The sequence below is a fragment of the Coenobita brevimanus genome, chromosome 46 (genome assembly GCF_032717465.1).
Source record: "Coenobita brevimanus isolate Jiangsu-jjx chromosome 46, ASM3271746v2, whole genome shotgun sequence".
NCBI classification, from domain to species: domain Eukaryota; kingdom Metazoa; phylum Arthropoda; class Malacostraca; order Decapoda; family Coenobitidae; genus Coenobita; species Coenobita brevimanus.
Window position 1 is genome coordinate 10176939 of NC_136999.1, and position 22047 is coordinate 10198985.

Below are 22047 nucleotides of genomic sequence, written 5' to 3' on the forward strand. Positions count from 1 at the left end.
TGTTTCTATCACTTCCTATGACCCAGAGATGGTGCTCCTGTATGTAGGTGGAGAAAGTAGATGATGATGATAAAGACGATGTAAAGTTACAGGACCAAATGATACTAACAACACTGCTTACCATAAAGAAGCAATTGGCTGACCGTATTTACACCCAACAAGTGAGCACTGGTAATTAAGGCTACCATTCACAAGGTAGTCAACACTTCTTTGCGCTGAATAAACTTGAGGCATTTTATTACTCCATTTATTGACAGTTCCCATTGACACCTTGCTAATGAAGATTAAAATGTGGATATAAGTTTAACTATGCTGTATATTATTCATCATCAGTCACAGATTTTTAAAAATCAAAAGATGTACTCCCAGCACCAACATATGAGCAAATACCATCTCTACACATGCTCCTTTTATTTATATTCACTTTTAATAATATCACACGGTGGGGTTCTTGAGACTTGCTTGAGAAGGGAGGAAATGGGTCAGGAAGGAGAGGTTCAGGGATCCTGCTCATAGTATTGTTTTTTTTCATACGCTATAAACTCCCATCACCATCTTTCCAATTCAGGGGCTGCACTGTATCTCACTTTCATACTCAGAGGCCCTAGTATAATTAGAAAATACAGATTTTTAACAGTATGGCACCTATAACACAAGGGTCAGGGAACAGGGGTAAATTACCCCAAAAGAGATAAATCTAAAAATTTTAGTAGTAATGCGTGCGGTATGAGAGGTAATGTGTGCAGTATATTACTGATTTTTCACATAAATGACGCGTTTTAGTGAACAAGATGTAAAACCATTTGCAATATACTATATTCTCTATACTACTATATACCATATATGGTACCATATGCAACAATTTGAGGAGCAAATTGGCTTGTTTTTGTTTACTTTGAAGTCTGGAGGTAATTTCATTTTACTCAAATAAATCTTAGGGTAATAACCTAAAAAAAGTTCCCCAACCCATGCTATAATACAACATACTACTGTACTTACTGTCAGGGGATTCTGGAAGAGGAATGCATATAAGAGACAATTCATAATGATGTTCACAGTAATAATACTAAAAATTACTGAGAGTACCTCGTAAAGTATTTCAGAAGTGAAAAAATAACCATTAAAAATGACTTCCAGTTGCAGCCATTCTATCCAATAACAATAACCCAATCAATGTACTGGACACACACATAAAAACTTAGAAATTATATATGTTATTAAGCAATATTGATAAAATAAATAAAACCTGGATATGATATATATACAGTTACCAGAATGTCTTGTGTAATAAACTTTAACAAAATTAAACTTAAATTAAATTAAAACAATTTTAATTGTATCCATGATAAGGATCTATTTAACATCAGTGTCTTTACTACGTACTTGTAGCTGATGATAAAGATAATAATGAAATGTTCAGGATAAAAAAAATATATTATTTTAAAAAAAGTGAGAAATAGCCATTGGCTGATAGAAGCTCCTCTTTTATAATCAAGAATAGCACCAATGAAAGGACTGGCTGGCATATCCATATTTCCAATGACTCATGTGATGGATTGCCTAGCATTTTTTTCTTTTTATATATATTTATGTTTCTTTGTGAGACCACTCAGTACTGTATAACAGACTGAAAATTATAATTTTTGGTTCTACATTGTCAAATTCCAGCCTGCACAATCTAACAGTGCTCATATGACAGCTATTGTTTGCAGAAGCTACAATAATTTCTTCAGTTTCTACTCCAGCTTAAATAACTCATGTATACAGCACAAGATGAAGCAAACCAGGTGAATTTACGACCAAACTGGCCAAACTGTCTGGTTTCTAATGCTATACGATCTCTACAATTATGGATATGACTTGGCGTAGCCAATTCTGAGCTTTGTTACAAAAGTACTGGACTCACTGCTGTCATCACACATTGTTTACTGAGACTGCTTGCTTAAGGTTATTGGCTAAGTGGGAGACAGAGACAAATGCATCAACCATTGCTTGAACTGCTACCACAGAGGGAAACTGAAGTGCAGCTGTTTTGGCTGCCGAGACTGTGTTCTTCATGGCATCACACAGGGCATTAGAGCAATTCAACACCCGTGTCCGCACATCTGCATTGACGACATTGCGGTGAACGGTGTCCCCAATGTACACCAGTTTATGAGCATTTAAAATTACAAATTTAGAATGAGCAATGAAAACTTTTGGAGGCTGATTGTTTTCTATGGTGAGCAGGAAAGCATCAATGGCTGTATTCAGGTGTTGCAGATGTACCTCTGCTTGATTACCATAAAAATTGATAACCTGCCTATCATTTGGATCTAAAACATTTCCACTTCTTTTCTCTGTTACAGTACTGGTGGAATCAAATTTACGAAGTGCCTTTTCATGATCGCTGTCCACAATCAGCTGTGACTGTTTTACCAAGTTATCAAATGATTTTCTAAGTTCTGCTGGTAACTCTTTCTTAATGTCCTCATGTTCTCGCTCCATGCTTTCACGAGTTTCCAGGTTCACATAATCATAATCTTCTAACCAGGTTCTTGCATCATTTTCATACATATTTTCAAGAGATTTCTGAGGAAGATCTGGCAAAGGACGTTCTTGAACAGGGGTTTTCTCATCATCATCAGTAGTTTGCTGTCTGGAGCTCGCCGTTACATCAAAAGCAGGAGACTTTTTAAATATGTACGAAGCTTTTGCGTGGATAGTGGAAGCAAGAATGCGAACATCTTCTACCAATGAGCGTGTAGTAACAGCTAAAAAGTTAAGATTTTCTGGAGTAGTGCCACAAGTTAATGCTTGTCTCCATGCACCACCCTGCAACCTAGAAAGGCAATCTTCAATGACAGACAATGACTTGGCTACAGGCTCTGTTAGATGCTGCAATCGTCTGGCAACTCCTCTTTCACCATGTCGAGCAGCTGTGGCAGCTGAGCCTCTGCCAAAATCAAGAAGCTCATGTACCGACTTGTTTAACCTGAACACAACAATCTTTAGATCCTCCTCACGCTCTTCTACAGTTTCACGTCCTCTCCAAGTGACATTTTGATGCACAATAGTCAGCTTTTCTATTGCTCCATATACTTCTTGTTGGAGCTTTGTTAGAGTATCTAGAGCAGAATCATATTCCAAGTGCAACTCTTTCCCAAAATTAAGCTCTACTTCCCCACCAGATGAGTCTGATCCTGAGGAGAGGCGATTTGGTGCTGAATCAGTGCAGTCTGGCTGACGAACATCCCTGCAAACCTGTGGTGGCACATCATACACTCCCTCACCTCCAACACGCATGGCGAGAGAACGAGGTGTTCTTGAGGGTGGCGTATCATATGTTTCACCCCCAACTGCCATGATAGAACGTGGGACATCATATGCATCTCGAGAATCTTTTGACTCCCGTGGAGGTAACTTGGGCCGCTGAGATCCTCCTACTTTGCGTGGCTCAGGTGGAATATCATAGACATCATGTGACTCCAAGCTGGAGCGATTAGAAGAACCACCCAGTGATGACAGAGAAGGTGATTCAGAGGCAGCCAGGGATGAGGCAGAGGAAGAGGTGGATAGTTGAGAAGAATCGCAAGACATGACAGACACACCACTAGAACGATCGCTTGGGTGCAGGTCAAAGTGAGCTTCCTGGTTGCTATTGGTAGGCCTTGGCACATCATATTCTTGGTTACTGTCACTTGCAGGTTGCATAGTGGGTGGGGCACCTCCACGAACACCTTTGATAAGGCTACGTGGTCCAGAGCCCATACGGTGACTGTCCTGATGAGACCTTGGTGAGTCATAATGTTGCTGAGACTTTGGAGAGTCATACAATGGCCGTACCTTTGGTGAATCATACTGGGAGCGTGGAATGTCATACTGATCAAGTGAGGAGCGTACATGGGGTCGTGGGGAGTCATAGCGAAGGCTGCTGCTTCGGGATAAACGTGCTCCACCTGGAAGGTAAAACAGCCACCTGAATACATCATCCTTCTAATCCCATATCTCTCTCTCTCTCTCTCTCTCTCAAAAAAAAAAAAAAAAAAAAAAAAAAAAAAAAAAAGCAAATGCAAAATCTGGAATAACAATAGTACCAAGAACAGTAAGGTACGTAGGGTAAAGGAGAAAGACACCTCAGGCACTTAGCCATGGTGCTCATCTCTGTAACTTAGGTCTTGAACTTGTGGCAGGTTTTTCACATAATACTGTACCATGGGATTCAAGGTCAATGCATCATCCAGGTTACCACAGTTACTTCCCTAAGGTGTTACCCTAAATACTCATGTAACCCACCAATCATAAAGGGTGGATGGACACCTGAGATGAGTGCTACCAGCTGCTGGCACCTGGATCTGAACCCTGGTGCTAACAGGTCGGTTGCTTCACAGCCAGTGACGCTGACCACTCAGCCACTGCTAGTCAAGCAGACTATACATATATATATATATATATATATATATATATATATATACTGTATATATATATATATATACTGTATATATATACATATATATATATGTATATATATATATATATATATATATATATATATATATATATATGTATATATATATATATATATATATATATATATATATATATATATATATATATATATCCATCCATCATCCAGTCCTACACTGCCACATGAGGAGCATAGGAGCCCGGGGCTAGGCAAGTTGGTCCTGACATTTAAGATGAATGCGACCAGCTTCACTCATCCTTGAGTGGCATTACGTGAGCAATAAACCTCAACCACCCCTGGATAAAAACCTTCACCAGCTCAATCTGATTGGAGCACCTTAATTACCCATCAAACCACCAGGGGCCAAAATTTGGTTATATGGTTACCACCCAGCATAGTAAATGGTTTCCTGGTGTACAGGAAACCATTTGGCTTGTCCCTCAATGTAGAGTCACTCACAGGCAGAAGGACAAGGAAAGAATGAAGGAAAGAAAGACAGAAGAGGGAGTGTAAAGTCACACAAAGGCAGAAGGATGAGGAAAGAATGAAGGAAAGAAAGAAGAGGATGGAAGGAAAGAAGGATGGAAGAGAGGAAAGGGCAGACACCTGAAAGCAGCACTACATAAGTGAATTGATGGTGTTCAGAATTCTTGGCTACACCCCATAAGCAAAGCCTTTCTATCTATCTATTGCCAGACGCCTCAATCCCGTTTGGGGTGGCCACAAACAGATCGTCTCCAAGTCGTCCTGTCCCCCGCCATTTCACTGCCCTGCTCCCAACTCACACCCTCCTCTCTCATATACCTCTCCAACCCATCCCTCCATCTCATCCTTGGCCTCCCCCTCCCTCTTCCCCCCTCCACCTCACTCACATACACTCTCTTCGTCAGTCTTTCACCCTCCATCCTCTCCACATGGTCAAACCACCTCAGTGTGTTCCTCATAACGCTTCCTATCACATCTACATCCACACCACAACGCTACTTTATATCCTCATTCATCAGCCTGTCTCTCCATGTGACTCCACAGGCTCCTCTTAAATAAATCATTTCCACTGCTCTCACTCTTGACGTGTGTCCTTCCAACAACGTCCAAGCTTCACTTCCATACGTTAGAGTTGGCATCACAATACTGTCATGTAGTAACTTTTTCACTTCCATGCTCACTTCCCTGTTTCTTATCACTGCTTTCAAAGAACCAGCAACCTTTCTTCCCTGCTGTACCATTTCATGCACTTCACCCTTCAAACCTCCATCCTTACTCATCACACTACCCAAGTACTTAAATGTACTCACATTTTCCAATTCCTCACCATCCAACCTCACTGTACATTCACTGTTCCTCACCATCCAACCTCGCTGTACATTCACTGACTTCACCTCTCTCAAAGACCATCACTTTACTCTTCCCTACATTCACCTGTAGATTCCGTTTCTTACACACTCTTCCAAACTCATCCACCAAGCCTTGCAGCTCCCCTTCGTCTTCACTCAACAACACAGTATCATCTGCAAACAACAGTACAGGGAGTTTCCAAACACTATCCTCTCTCACCAGGGCCACTCCAACATCCACTACCCTACCTTGTACCTCTTTTATTACCCCATCCATGTACAGATTGAACAACCATGGAGACATGACACATCCCTGTTTCAACCCAACTTTCAAAGAGAAAAATTCACTTAGTTCACCATCCACACGCACTGCAGCCTTCGCACCATCGTACATACTCTTCACAGCATTCAACAACTTCCCATCTACTCCATATATTCTTAATACTTTCCACAATCCTTGTCTATCCACCTTGTCATATGCTTTCTCCAAATCCATGAAAGCCGCATACAACTTCTTTGGCTATCACCAACCCCCTCCCAGCACAAATGTCCACTAACGCACTGCCATTCTCATCTATCGCAGCAGGCACACCCCACTCACCAACTATTCCATCCACCTTCACATTCCCAACTTTACCATTCATATCACCAATCAAAAACACTCTCTCATTCCTTCCAAACTTTTCCATGCACGCTTCCACATTTGTCCAGAACTCTTCTCTCACTCTTCTAGCACGATCTTGCATTGGCGCATACACACACACAATCGCCCACATTTGTATTCCAACTTTCAACTTTACCCACACAATCTTTGACCCAACTGATCCATACTGTCTTTAATATAAAACTGTATTTTTACAGTATCTTTTTTCTGTGTTCACTGACTATCGCAACACTCCGAAGGGTTATCAGAAAATTTGACTTAAAAAATGAAACACTTCTGTAGCCTAGGAAGCATTAGCAGTTAATGCTGAAATCAGTACAAATCTGTATACAATACTGAACGATCTACAAGCATTTGAGTACTTCATTATTTGGGCAAGTAACAGAATCCTACCACTGTCATGAGGGGCATGCTTGGTAGGAGGGATATCGTAGTCAAACTGTGCTGCCTGCTGGTTGTGCGTGAGAGTACGGGGAGTGTCATAAGTGTACACATCTCCTACTCGTCGTGGTGTCACCACCTGGAACAACAAAATTACATTAAGAAAATTCTGATAGTACTGTACAGTATTCAACAGGACTGCAAATAATTGCATACAGTGTACCCCCACACAATGCGAACTCATACAGTGCCAATCATCTACCATGCAAGGTCAACCCAGAAAATGCTTATTTTTATCGAATGTGAAATCTGCGAATCAAACTTCCCAATGTGTGAATTGGCAGTATGATTCCAAGGCAAAAATGGACTTCCTGCCATTACTACGAATGTCGGGTTGGACAATGCAAGTCAGTCACACAAAGGCAGGTGGTTGGCAATGAGCCAGATTCAAAATTGCAGGCAGCTGGCCATCTATCTACATACTGTACCATCTATCGTCTCTCCTGGGTAAACAGACACTTCTCTTCCATATTGCCACAAGAACACATGTTGTACCTCGCATCCTGTGGTCCATTTTAGCATCACAACAGTACCCACCTGTTCATCATGATCTCAGCTGTTGACTTTGAAGGCTTTATGGCACCTCCAGGAGACCTCAGCAGTGACAGTGAGGGTGACAACGGGGTGCCTCGCCCCAAGGGGCAAGAGTAGATGCCCTGAGCCTCGGATACCCACCCCCCTCCCTTCTTAATAAGCCCAGAAGTCACTTAAATAAACATACATGGTGTTCTATTTGTTGTTTTATATATTGGTCCAACTAGAAGTACTATCAGACAAAGTATTGGCAGAGTAGAGTAGGCTGGAAGGGGACCCAAAGACCAAGCCCTGGGTGGGCTGTCCATCATATACCATTTTCCCCATAAGCTCTTTGGTTCACACAATGCAAACTCGTAGAATGTGAAGGTTTCTGCCGTCCATAAACTCGCATAGTGTGTGGGTGCACTGTACTAACATCAGATACACCTATAATGCAATTCACTTCATTGTTAATTTCCACTGTAACTAATAAAATACTCATAAAAAATATCTGAATCACAAAGAATATACAGTATAAATACCTGTACTGTAACTTAAGTTTACAACACATTTAGACTCATGCAGAATTTTTGTACCATAGGATATACCTGTATACATTTTTACCCTCCACCTAACAAAGTCACAGGAGGGTACTGTTATCACTGGGATCAACAAGAACAGGTGGCCATTTCAAATTTCATCTAACATATTGACAATATGCCGGAAATCTCAGGTGTTAGCCAGGCAGCATTCCACTACACCACAACCAGGTAAAAGTTATCCCTTGTTGTCAAAATCTGGTAACCAATGTACAGTACAGGTTTCTCCCTTCAAGGTGGCATTGAGATTTAATTTCCTGGGCAAATCTCAGAAAGTATTAACTAAAGAGTTATGAACTTTCACACAATTTTGTGTCTTATAATGAACTAGTGCCTTTTGATAGGTTAAAAGCTGTGTCTTACAAAGATTTTTTTTAAATTTTTTTTAGTAAGAAAAAAATATAATCTTTTTCCCCCAGAGATTTCAATGCATCCCTATGCAAGGAAGCGGAAGGCAGAACTTAGAAAGTATTCACAACACAGTCATGAAATTTCACATAGTTATGAGTCTTATAATCAACTGGTGCATTTTGATAGACAGAATGCTGTGTCTTAAGTAGTTTTTTGAAAATAATGAAAAAGTTTAAAAACTAATTTTCCATTTCCAGGCTATGACTCAGAAACTAGTACAGGTAGCCTACAGGCTTCAAACTCTCCAGGAATATGTGTTAATATGCTTCCTGGTGCCTTTTGGTAGTTAGAATGTAAGGAGATTATATAATGTTATGAAGCTGCAAAATGCATAAAACTGATTATTTAAACGCATTTTTCTATGTTGGAGTGGCCCTGGTGAGAGGGGATAGTGTTTGGAAACTCCCTGTACTGTTGTTTGCAGATGATACTGTGTTGTTGAGTGAAGACGAAGGGGAGCTGCAAGGCTTGGTGGATGAGTTTGGGAGAGTGTGTAAGAAACGGAATCTACAGGTGAATGTAGGGAAGAGTAAAGTGATGGTCTTTGAGAGAGGTGAAGTCAGTGAATGAACAGCGAGGTTGGATGGTGAGGAATTGGAAAATGTGAGTACGTTTAAGTACTTGGGTAATGTGATGAGTAAGGATGGAGGTTTGGAGGGTGAAGTGCATGAAAGGGTACAGCAGGGAAGAAAGGTTGCTGGTTCTTTGAAAGCAGTGATAAGAAACAGGGAAGTGAGCATGGAAGTGAAAAAGTTACTACATGACAGTATTGTGATACCAACTCTAACGTATGGAAGTGAAGCTTGGACGTTGTTGGAAGGACAAAGTCAAGAGTGAGAGCAGTGGAAATGAGTTATTTAAGAGGAGCCTGTGGAGTCACATGGAGAGACAGGCTGACGAATGAGGATATAAAGGAGCGTTGCGGTGTGGATGTGGATGTGATAGGAAGCGTTATGAGGAACATACTGAGGTGGTTTGGCCATGTGGAGAGGATGGAGGGTGAGAGACTGACGAAGGAAGTGTATGTGAGTGAGGTGGAGGGGGGAAGAGGGAGGGAGAGGCCGAGGATGAGATTGAGGGATGGGGTGGAGAGGTATATACGAGAGGGGGGTGTGAGTTGTGAGGGCAATGAAATGGCGGGGGACAGGGCGACGTGGAGGCGATTTGTTTGTGGCCACCCCAAACGGGATTGAGGCGTCTGGCAACAGATAGATAGATAGACAGATAGATTTTTCTATCAAAACTTTGCAACTATTACACCTGGGAAGCAGAAACTGTACCATACATGATACATGATTCTATGAATAACTAATTATGTATGAAGTTTCATGACTGTATCTATTACGTAATCATGAAAAATGGCAGCCTAAATGAAAAAGGCAAGAGCCATAATTTCATCAAATCTGCTCATAACTTCATTATTACCGTAGATAAATTACTGAAATTTTAATGTTTTAATGCCTCTGTGTTATACCGGGGGGGGGGGGGGGTCATTATGTGCTTGGTTAGCTGTGCAGGGAGCTGGGGGGTATGTGCTTGGTCAGATGGAAGGTTGCAACAGCAAGACACTGCCTATGTTTTCCTATATATTTGACACCATCATTTTGCATAGCTTATGTTATCATTTTTCAAAAATGCAGAGAGGATCATGTGAAATATTCCATAAGAACCAATGTTTATTTAGCTAATGGATCTAAGAAAATGCAAAAATTTTCCCACAGTCCCCTTCTGGGCTCTCATGAAAAATGTCCCCACCACATTTCACTCAATTTTCACACATCTCATGCAACTGCTGCATTATAGAGCTAAAAAACTATTAACTGTTGTTTACTACAGAAATGTACAGACCATATTTAGGATACTTATGTTTTGTTTTGGTGTGGTGGTGATTACCAAGCATCAGCTGATACACACTTTTCACATATTTCACTCCTTGGTCACTTTAAAGCTCAAAAAATACCCTTTTACATGGCAAAATCATGAATAACATGTCATCGAGATGTACAGATGTGCAAATTGTGGGCAGGATTGTGTGAATTGACTTGAGGTAGAGACTTTTACGACTGTGTAAACATGTTTCATGGAAGAAGAAAGAAAAAAAAAAAAAGCTGGGGTCACTGTATATTTGGATAAGAAACTGCTCAATGTAAAGCAGTGCTATGACTCTTGAGTCACTGTCATGAGTTCTTACATTTTTATCATTGTCATCATCTAATCCAACGTTGCCCCATGAGGAGCGTAGGAGCCCGTGGCTAAGCAAGTTGGTCCTGGCATTTAAGATGAGAGTGACCAGCCTCACTCATCCCTGAATGGCATTACGTGAGCAATAAACCCCAACCATCCCTTGGATATACATCTTCACCGGCTCAATCAGATTGGGGCGCCGTAATTGCCCACTAAACCACCAGGTGCCAAAATTTGGTTATATGGTTACCACCCAGCATAGTAAAAGGTTTCCTGGTGTACAGGAAACCATTTGGCTTGTCATTCAGTGTAAAATCACCCACAGGCAGAAGGAAGAGGAAAGAATGAAGGAAAGAAAGACTGAAGAGGGAGTGTAAAGTTACCGATAGGCAGAAGGACAAGGAGAGAATGAAGGAAAAAAACAGAGAAGAGCATGGAGGGAAAGAAGGATGGAGAAGAGGAAAGGGCAGACATCTGAGAGCAGCACTACATCGAGTGAGTGGATGGTTAATGCCCTCATCTACCACAATATTATCATCATAATTATCATTATCTTTTCTCCATGATTTGTGTGCCACATTACGCCTACTACATGTATAGTAACCAGTAATAATGTATTGTAATACAGTTAATGGGGCATGAGAGACTGACTACAAGACTGTGGAGATGGCAAGGAGGAGGAGGAGATCAAGAATAAGTTGGAGGAATGGGGTGGGGAGGTTTAATAGAAAGGGAGGGTGAGAGTTGAAGCAAGGGTAGTCTGATGACAGACGACAAGCTGACATGAAGGTGAGTTTTTTGTGGCTTCCCCTTCTGGTATTAAAACATCTGGCTATAAACTGATAAACAGAACTAGGATAATGAAAACAAAATTGATCTTAAGAGTCAAGAATCTATCTATCTATCTATTGCCAGACGCCTCAATCCCGTTTGGGGTGGCCACAAACAAATCGCCTCCAAGTCGCCCTGTCCCTCGCCATTTCACTGCCCTGCTCCCAACTCACACACCCCTCTCTCATATATCGCTCCACCCCATCCCTCCATCTCATCCTCGGCCTCCCCCTCCCTCTTCCCCCCTCCACCTCACTCACATACACTCTCTTTGTCAGTCTTTCACCCTCCATCCTCTCCACTTGGCCAAACCACCTCAGTGTGTTCCTCATAACGCTTCCTATCACATCCACATCCACACCACAACGCTCCTTTATATCCTCATTCGTCAGCCTGTCTCTCCATGTGACTCCACAGGCTCCTCTTAAATAAATCATTTCCACTGCTCTCACTCTTGACTTGTGTCCTTCCAACAACGTCCATGCTTCACTTCCATACGTTAGAATTGGTATCACAATACTGTCATGTAGTAACTTTTTCACTTCCATGCTCACTTCCCTGTTTCTTTTCACTGCTTTCAAAGAACCAGCAACCTTTCTTCCCTGCTGTACCCTTTCAAGCACTTCACCCTCCAAACCTCCATCCTTACTCATCACATTACCCAAGTACTTAAACGTACTCACATTTTCCAATTCCTCACCATCCAACCTCGCTGTACATTCACTGACTTCACCTCTCTCAAAGATCATCACTTTACTCTTCCCTACATTCACCTTTAGATTCCGTTTCTTACACACTCTCCCAAACTCATCCACCAAGCCTTGCAGCTCCCCTTTGTCTTCACTCAACAACACAGTATCATCTGCAAACAACAGTACAGGGAGTTTCCAAACACTATCCTCTCTCACCAGGGCCACTCCAACATCCACTACCTTACCTTGTAACTCTTTTATTACCCCATCCATGTACAGATTGAACAACCATGGAGACATGACACATCCCTGTTTCAACCCAACTTTCAAAGAGAAAAATTCACTAAGTTCACCATCCACACGCACTGCAGCCTTCACACCATCGTTCATACTCTTTACAGCATTCAACAACTTCCCATCTACTCCATATATTCTTAACACTTTCCACAATCCTTGTCTATCCACCTTGTCATATGCTTTCTCCAAATCCATGAAAGCCGCATACAACTTCTTTCCCTTCTCTAGAAACTTTTCCACTAAAGATCTAAGAATGAATATCTGATCTACACAACCCCTTCCCTTCCTAAAGCCTCCCTGTTCTTCCCCAACTAATTTCTCTGTTCTTTCTCTAACTCTGTCAATAAGTATCCTACCATACACTTTTCCTATTATACTAAGAAGACAAATGCCCCTATGATTACCACACACTTCTTTTTCCTCTTTTCCTTTGTACAAGGGAATACTTATACCTGACTTCCAATCCTCCGGGACTCTACCTTCCTCCCAGGCCAATCTGCACATCTTCCACATCCATTCTACTACTATCTCTCCCCCATGCTTCAGCATTTCACCACACACTCCATCAATACCTGGGGCCTTCCCCAATTTAACTTTCTTCATTGCTTCCACAACTTCTATCCTACTGATTTCTTCCTGTTTTCTCACCTCCCTCCTTCTCCCAGCCATTCCCCAGCCACTTATACTCGCATTACTTCCATCCTCTATGTTCAACAATTCCTTAAAGTGTTCTCTCCATCTGCTCACTTTTTCTCTCTTCTCCACTAGTAATCTACCATTTTTATCTTTCACTCCCCTGCTAACTTCACTTCCACCCTGTCTTACTCTTTTCACCTCTTTCCAGAACATTTTCTTACAGTCCCTCCACTTTACACTCAAATTCCTTCCAAATTCCTCATCCACTCTCTTCTTACTCTCCCTTACTAATCTTTTCACCTCTCTCTTTCTTTCTACATATAACTCTCTCTTCCGCCTCTCAACTTCTTCCACGCCCCTATTTCTCATCCATTCATTGTATGCTTTCTTCTTTTGTGCCACAGCCTGTCTCACCTCTTCAGTCCACCAAGCTGTTCCTTGCATCCCCCTCTGTCTTCTCTTCCTTCCACACACCACATCACATGCTGCACATATTTCTTCTGTAAATATCCTACACATACCTTCCACGTCTCCCATCTGCTTCAATTCATATTTGCCCAATCGTTCCTCCACTTCTCTCTTATACTCTGCCTTTTTCTCATCCTCTTGTAACCTTTCCATTCTCCTTGCAACTACTCCTTCCTCTCGTCTTCCCCTTCTTCTGTTCCTCCATCTTACTTGAATCCTAATTCTGACAACCACCAAGTAGTGGTCAGAAAGTCCACTCCCCCAACCTCTATAAGCTCTTGCATCCATTACACATCTTCGCATCCTTTCATCCACACACACATAATCAATCATTGCCTTCCTTTCATTCAGTTCACCACCCACCCTTCTCATCACTTGCCATGTATACCTGTGGATCATTTTATGCCTGAAGACGGTATTGGCTATCACCAACCCCCTCCCAGCACAAATGTCCACTAACGCACTGCCATTCTCATCTATCTCAGCAGGCACACCCCACTCACCAACTATTCCATCCACCTTCACATTCCCAACTTTACCATTCATATCACCAATCAAAAACACACTCTCATTCCTTCCAAACTTTTCCATGAACACTTCTACATTTGTCCAGAACTCTTCTCTCACTCTTCTAGCACGATCTTGCGTTGGCGCATACACACACACAATCGCCCACATTTGTATTCCAACTTTCAACTTTACCCACACAATCCTTGACCCAACTGATCCATACTGTCTTATGCTTGACCCAACTGATCCATACTGTCTTATGCTCTTCTTCCATCTTTTACTCACAACTATACATACTCCTTCCTTTGCCCTCTCATTCTCACCTACTCCTGCACATATACCCCATTCATACTCCCATTCTCTCACACTTTCTCCTCTCCATTTGGTTTCAGTTATTCCACATACATCCACTTTCGCACCCTCAAGCACCTGGACAATCTCTCTCTCTTTCACCTCATCATTCGCTCCTCTTACATTCCATGTACCCATTACCAAGTTCTTTGTCCGGTCCTGGGTCGTCATCATTTGGTCAGTCCTTGTCCGAGGCTTCTTTTGTTTGTTTTTTTAGTTAGTTGTTTTCCGGGGAGGGGCACTAACCCTCCGCCAACCCTTTTAGTCGCCTTTTACGACAAGCAGGGATACTGGGGGAGTATTCTTGAAAAAAAAACCCTATCCCCAGGGGGGGGGGGTAGAATCAGAGGTCATAAAAGTAGCCCAACACATCTGCAAGTGCTTAGAGTGTTATAATGAGCATAAATGAAGTACAGTCAACTTTCCTATTACCGAGAGTTTGTGCACACAGTTTCCATTTACCTGGTCTCTCATGCAAAACAATCCTCAAATAATTAAATCACTTTTACATGGGGTGTTGAGGTCATTTGTGCAAAGTCAATGGAGAGCTTGTGACTATGAAGCTCAGTCTAGGTATGTTAGGTTGGTGACATACTTTTATTAAATTTAGGAGTGAGACTTGAACTGAAAGGGTTAGGAACAATCTCCATTATCTAATCAAGGAAATTTTTTTCACAGATAGGAACAATCTCCATTATCTAATCAAGGAAATTTTTTTCACAGAACTTCTATTTTGGATGCCAATAATAGGATCTCTTTCAGATGCATGATGTTAAGATAGCTCTAAGTGTTGTTTTGATTTTTTTATTCCTGTTTTTGATGCTACAGCTCAAAAAATATCCCAATATTCAGGCAGATGAAGGTACTGGGAATGTTATATATGCCGAAGTGATGCCAGTACAATATGACTTCATGAACAAATTTATCTCCATACTTAACCTTTAATTTGTTCAGTCTGAGTCAGTTACAGCAGACCCTTGCTATAACAGACTAATTGGGGGGAAGCCTGATCCAATAAAGCCAATAATCCATTATATCTGACAGCCCCCACTTGAGGTGGGATTTCAAGCACATGTTTGAAAATAAATTAGCACAAAAGCATATTCTAATACTAAAAGTGAAAAAACTATACCAATTTTACACAAACTTGGTCCAAAACTTTGCCTCTTTGCAATTTCACATCCTTGTCATAACACTTCATGACTAGTACAGTATTACAACAGTCAGTTACTGCAACTCAGCGATCATGATGGGGAGAGGGCAATTTCAGGAAAGAGGGCAATTTCAGGACAAGCTGGAAAAAATGGGCATGAAACACGTGAATTGCAACCCACTGCGCCCCATTTAACGGACATTGTTCATTGTACAGCAAACTCTCAATTACCCGTCACTGCAATATCCAGCACTGCTGGCTTGGCTCTATTAATGCAACATCCGGCAAAATTGTGGAATATCCGGCACTGAAACATGACGTAGCCGGCAGTTCTATGTAATATCCTGCAACAAGGTGTATCAACTGGCTTGTAAACAGTAGCCAACCAATGCCTATTACTATATTTTATCATTATTGTCTATCTATCTATCTATTGCCAGACGCCTCAATCCTGTTTGGGGTGGCCACAAACAAACCGCCTCCACGTCGCCCTGTCCCCCGCCATTTCACTGCCCTGCTCCCAACTCACACCCCCCTCTCTCATATACCTCTCCACCCCATCCCTCCATCTCATCCTTGGCCTCCCCCTCCCTCTTCCCCCCTCCACCTCACTCACATACACTCTCATCGTCAGTCTTTCACCCTCCATCCTCTCCACATGGCCAAACCACCTCAGTGTGTTCCTCATAACGCTTCCTATCACATCCACATCCACACCACAATGCTCCTTTATATCCTCATTCGTCAGCCTGTCTCTCCACGTGACTCCACAGGCTCCTCTTAAATAATTCATTTCCACTGCTCTCACTCTTGTGTCCTTCCAACAATGTCCAAGCTTTACTTCCGTACGTTAGAGTTGGTATCACAATACTGTCATGTAGTAACTTTTTCACTTCCATGCTCACTTCCCTGTTTCTTATCACTGCTTTCAAAGAACCAGCAACCTTTCTTCCCTGCTGTACCCTTTCAAGCACGTCACCCTCCAAACCTCCATCCTTACTCATCACACTACCTAAATACTTAAACGTACTCACATTTTCCAATTCCTCACCATCTAACCTCGCTGTACATTCATTAACTTCACCTCTCTCAAAGACCATCACTTTACTCTTCCCTACATTCACCTTTAGGTTCCGTTTCTTACACACTCTCTCAAACTCATCCACCAAGCCTTGCAGCTCCCCTTCGTCTTCCCTCAACAACACAGTATCATCTGCAAACAACAGTACAGGGAGTTTCCAAACACTATCCTCTCTCACCAGGGCCACTCCAACATCCACTACTCTACCTTGTACCTCTTTTATTACCCCATCCATGTACAGATTGAACAACCATGGAGACATGACACATCCCTGTTTCAAACCAACTTTCAAAGAGAAAAATTCACTTAGTTCACCATCCACACGCACTGCAGCCTTCGCACCATCGTACATACTCTTCACAGCATTCAACAACTTCCCATCTACTCCATATATTCTTAACACTTTCCACAATCCTTGTCTATCCACCCTGTCATATGCTTTCTGCAAATCCATGAAAGCCACATACAACTTCTTTCCCTTCTCTAGAAACTTTTCCACTAAAGATCTAAGAATGAATATCTGATCTACACAACCTCTTCCCTTCCTAAAGCCTCCCTGTTCTTCTCCAACTAATTTCTCTGTTCTTTCTCTAACTCTGTCTATAAGTATCCTACCATACACTTTTCCTATTATACAAAGAAGACAAATGCCCCTATGATTACCACACACTTCTTTTTCCCCTTTTCCTTTGTACAAGGGAATAATTATACCTGACTTCCAATCCTCAGGGACTTTACCTTCCTCCCAGGCCAATCTGCACATCTTCCACATCCATTCTACTACTATCTCTCCTCCATGCTTCAGCATTTCACCACACACTCCATCAATTCCTGGGGCTTTCCCCGATTTAACTTTCTTCATTGCTTCCACAACTTCTATCCTACTGATTTCTTCCTGTCTTCTCACCTCCCTCCTTCTCCCAGCCATTCCCCAGCCACTTATACTCACATTACTTCCATCCTCTACGTTCAACAATTCCTTAAAGTGTTCTCTCCATCTGCTCACTTTTTCTCCCTTCTCCACTCGTAATCTACCATTTTTATCTTTCACTCCCCTGCTAACTTCACTTTCACCCTGTCTTACTCTTTTCACTTCTCTCCAGAACATCTTCTTACAGTCCCTCCACTTTACACTCAAATTCCTTCCAAATTCCTCAATCACTCTCTTCTTACTCTCTCTTACTAATCTTTTCACCTCTCTCTTCCTTTCCACATATAACTCTCTCTTCCGCCACTCAACTTCTTCCACGCCCCTATTGCTCATCCATTCATTGTATGCTTTCTTCTTTTGTGCCACAGCCTGTCTCACCTCTTCAGTCCACCACACTGTTCCTTGCACCCACCTCCGTCTTCTCTTCCTTCCACACACCACATCACATGCTGCACATATTTCTTCTGTAAATATCTTACACACACCTTCCACGTCTCCCATCTGCTCCAATTCATATTTGCCCAATCGTTCCTCCACTTCTCTCTTATACTCTGCCTTTTTCTCATCCTCTTGTAACCTTTCCACTCTCCTTGCAACTACTCCTTCCTCTCGTCTTCCCCTTCTTCTATTCCTCCATCTCACTTGCATCCTAATTCTGGCCACCACCAAGTAGTGGTCAGAAAGTCCACTCCCCCAACCTCTATACACTCTTGCATCCTTTACACATCTTCGCATCCTTTCATCCACACACACATAATCAATCATTGCCTTCCTTTCATTCAGTTCACCACCCACCCTTATCATCACTCGCCATGTATACCTGTGGATCATTTTATGCCTGAAGAGGGTATTGGCTATCACCAACCCCCTCCCAGCACAAATGTCCACTAACGCACTGCCATTCTCATCTATCTCTGCAGGCACACCCCACTCACCAACTATTCCATCCACCTTCACATTACCAACTTTACCATTCATATCACCAATCAAAAACACTCTCTCATTCCTTCCAAACTTTTCCATGCACACTTCCACATTTGTCCAGAACTCTTCTCTCACTCTTCTAGCACGATCTTGTGTTGGCGCATAGACACACACAATCGCCCACATTTGGTTGTGAAAATTCTGTTGGGAAGAAAGATAGCTGTGATTATATCGGCATATGCTCCACAGGCAGGATTGGATGAATCAGAGAAAGATAGATTTTGGGATGATTTAATACGTGTAGTGGGTGGTATGCGGGATGATGAGATAGTGATTTTGGGAGGGGACTTAAATGGTCATGTAGGTGAAGCAGCCCAAGGTTATGAAGGAGTGCATGGGGGATGTGCATATGGTCTAAGGAATGCAGAAGGGGAAAGGATACTCGAGTTTGGGGAGGCAACGGACATGATTGTGTGCAACACATATTTTAGGAAAAGAGACAGTAGGTTAATTACGTATGAGTCTGGGGGAAATAGCAGTCAGATAGATTATTTTCTGGTTAGGAGGGCCGATAGGAGGTTAGTGAGGGATGTTAAAGTTATAGGAAGTGAGGAGTGTGTGCAGCAGCACAAACTATTGATTTGTGATATGGTGCTTAAAGAACAAATGATGAAAAAGAGGACTTATGTACCTAGGAGGAAAATATGGAAGCTGAAAAACCAAGTAGTAAGGGATGCCTTCTATAGCAAGTTGAGGAGAGTGGTGGCTGAACAGGGAGCTGTAGACAGAGGCGTTAATGAACAGTACAGAGCCCTCAAGAACAATTTCTTGAGAGTTACTGATGTAACATGCGGCTGGACAAGAGGACCACCAAGACATAAAGTAACTTGGTGGTGGGATGAGGGTGTAGAAGCTGCAATTAAGGAGAAAGAAGGCTTTTCCGGGAATGGAAGAAGGGTGGTAGCAAAAGAGGAATATTTGGCTGCCAAGCGTAGGGCTAGGAGAGAGGTATACAGGGCAAAGTCTGAGTCACAGAGACAATTACTTGATAACCTAAATCATGGGGAAAGGAAAAATATATTTAGGGTGGCAGGTCAGGTGAAGAGGATAATCGGGATATCATAGGTGAGCAGTGTGTGAAGAATGATGAAGGAAGGGTAGTGGTGAACAGTGAGGATATTAAAGATGCATGGAGAGAGCATTATAACCGGTTGTTGAATGAGGAGTTTGACTGGGACAGGGGAAGGTTTGGAGCCAGCAGATCCAGTGTCTGGCCCTTGGCCTTTGATTGATACTGCTACTGTGAGTGAGGCAATAGGCAGGATGAGGGTGGGGAAGGCAGCAGGTGTGTCTGGGTTGACTGCCGAAATGTTGAAGGCCTCAGGCGATATAGGGGTGAGTTTAGTCACTGACCTGATAAATAGGATTATTTATGAGTGTGTTGTCCCAGATGATTGGCTGAAGAGTGTAATTGTAAATGTGTATAAAGGGAAGGGTGATGCCCTGGAAAAGAGGGAATTATAGAGGTATAAAGCTTTTAGATCAGATAATGAAGGTAATGGAGAGAGTTTTAGAAGGTATGATTAGAGAAAGAGTGAATATTGATGAGATGCAGTTTGGGTTTATGCCAGGTAGGGGGACCACTGATGCCATATTCATTGTTCGACAGCTTCAGGAAAAATATATTGGTAGGAGAAGGGATCTTTATTTTGTTTTTGTTGATTTGGAAAAGGCCTTTGACAGAGTCCCTAGAGAGGTGGTGAAGTGGGCAATGAGAAAGCTTGGCTTGGAGGAGTGGCTGGTTAGGGTGGTTATGGCCATGTATGTGGGTACTCACACCCAGGTGAGAGTGAATGGAGATTTGAGTGATGAGTTTTCCGTGAATGTTGGTGTGCATCAGGGGTCAGTCTTGAGTCCCATGTTGTTTATCATGGTACTTGAAGCCCTTTCACGTGACTTTAGAAACGGACTCCGTGGGAGTTGTTGTATGCTGATGATTTGGTGTTGATTGCAGAGAATGAAAGGGAGGCGGAGGAAAGGTTTAGGAAGTGGAGAGATGGTATGGGGCAAAAGGGTTTAAGGGTAAATGCAGATAAAACAAAAGTGATGATATCTAGGGTTGGTGGCGGTACTGTCAAAGACGAGGGAGAGTGGCCATGTGCAGTTTGCCACAAGGGCGTGAGAAGTAATTCCATCTTGTGCGGTGTGTGTGATAAATGGGTGCATAAGAGATGTAGTGGTATCAGAGGTAGACTGCGAGATAATGCTGATTTTATGTGTACGGCGTGCCGAGGTGAGCAGGTGGAGATCGTCAGACGTGAAAGAATTGAACTTGCTGGTGAATCTCTTGAGTGTGTGGAAGAGTTTTGTTATTTAGGAGACATGTTGTGTGCTGGAGGTGGGGCTGGAGCTAGCTCTGTGGCTAGGGTGAGAAGTGGTTGGAAGAAGTTCAGGGAGCTCTTGCCTCTCCTGACATTGAGGGGGCTCTCCCTACGTGCTAAGGGGTCTTTGTATGCAGCGTGTGTTAGGAGTGTAATGCTGTATGGCAGTGAGACCTGGGCAGTGAAGGAGGAAGACATTCGCCGGCTCAGACGTACAGAAATGACAATGATTAGGTGGATGTGCAGTGCGTTCCTGCGTCCAAGGCCTGGAGGGGCTGGGTTTACAATGGAAGAGTTGTGAGGTAGGATGGGACTGGAGTGTATTGGTGTTGTGATGAGGAGAGGTAGATTGAGGTGGTTTGGACATGTGGAGAGGATGGGGGATGATAGCTGGGTGAGGAAGGTGAGAAGTGTTAATATTGGGGGTGGGGTTATGAGGGGTAGACCGAGAAAGACATGGGACGAGGTCATTAAGTGTGACCTTAGGGTTAAGGGACTGAACAGGGAGGCTGCAATGGATCGTGCAGCATGGAGAGCCGCCATTAGGTGACCAAGGCCGACACATGCAAGCATGTTGGAGCCTTTAAAAACGAACGAAAACGAACGATTTGTATTCCAACTTTCAACTTTACCCACACAATCCTTGACCCAAATGATCCATACTGTCTTATGCTCTTCTTCCATCTTTTACTCACAACTATACATATTTCATGCTTAATTTTCATCTTTTACTTATGGGAAAGTTTTATGAATAGAAAGTTGAGACGGATAATAATGCAATATCTGGCTCAGTGCTGAATACTGAGCCGATGGGGGATACTATGCATTATCTGGCGTTTTGCAATATCCTGTGTAGGGCCTGGCTGAATTACGCTTGATAACTGAGAGTTTACTGTAGCTGAGGGAAGTCCGGTGGCCCTTGTAGTGTCCACTAAATCTGATGTCAGGTTGATCAAGGTTTGATAAACTGGGAAGCTACAATATTTCCATTTTATTACTACTGCTATCTGATGATGTTACTCAACCCATGAAGTGCCTCCAAGTACTGAAGGGGTTATGCATGGCTATATCTAACAACTGTGGTTCGAAAAGTCTCTCTTATGCTGAGTAATGCTGGTTAGTCTGAAGTGACAGCAAAAATATAATACAAACAATGTCATCATGGTAAAGAGGTTAATAATCATCCCAACACAGAA

The 22047-nt window shown here is 42.5% G+C and overlaps 1 protein-coding gene across 1 annotated transcript in view; it reads right to left on the reverse strand.

The window, feature by feature from the left end:
• Positions 1-1601: 1601 nt before the first annotated feature.
• The window catches only part of p130CAS (Serine_rich_CAS and FAT-like_CAS_C domain-containing protein p130CAS), a 52949-nt gene continuing 32503 nt past the window's right edge, over positions 1602-22047 (reverse strand). The window contains exons 4-5 of the mRNA XM_080271616.1: positions 6839-6965; positions 1602-3938 (exon numbers count right to left, since the gene is read on the reverse strand). Of these exons, the coding sequence (XP_080127742.1) occupies positions 1915-3938; positions 6839-6965 (2151 nt within the window). The 3' untranslated portion in view covers positions 1602-1914. The remainder of the gene's footprint in view (positions 3939-6838; positions 6966-22047) is intronic.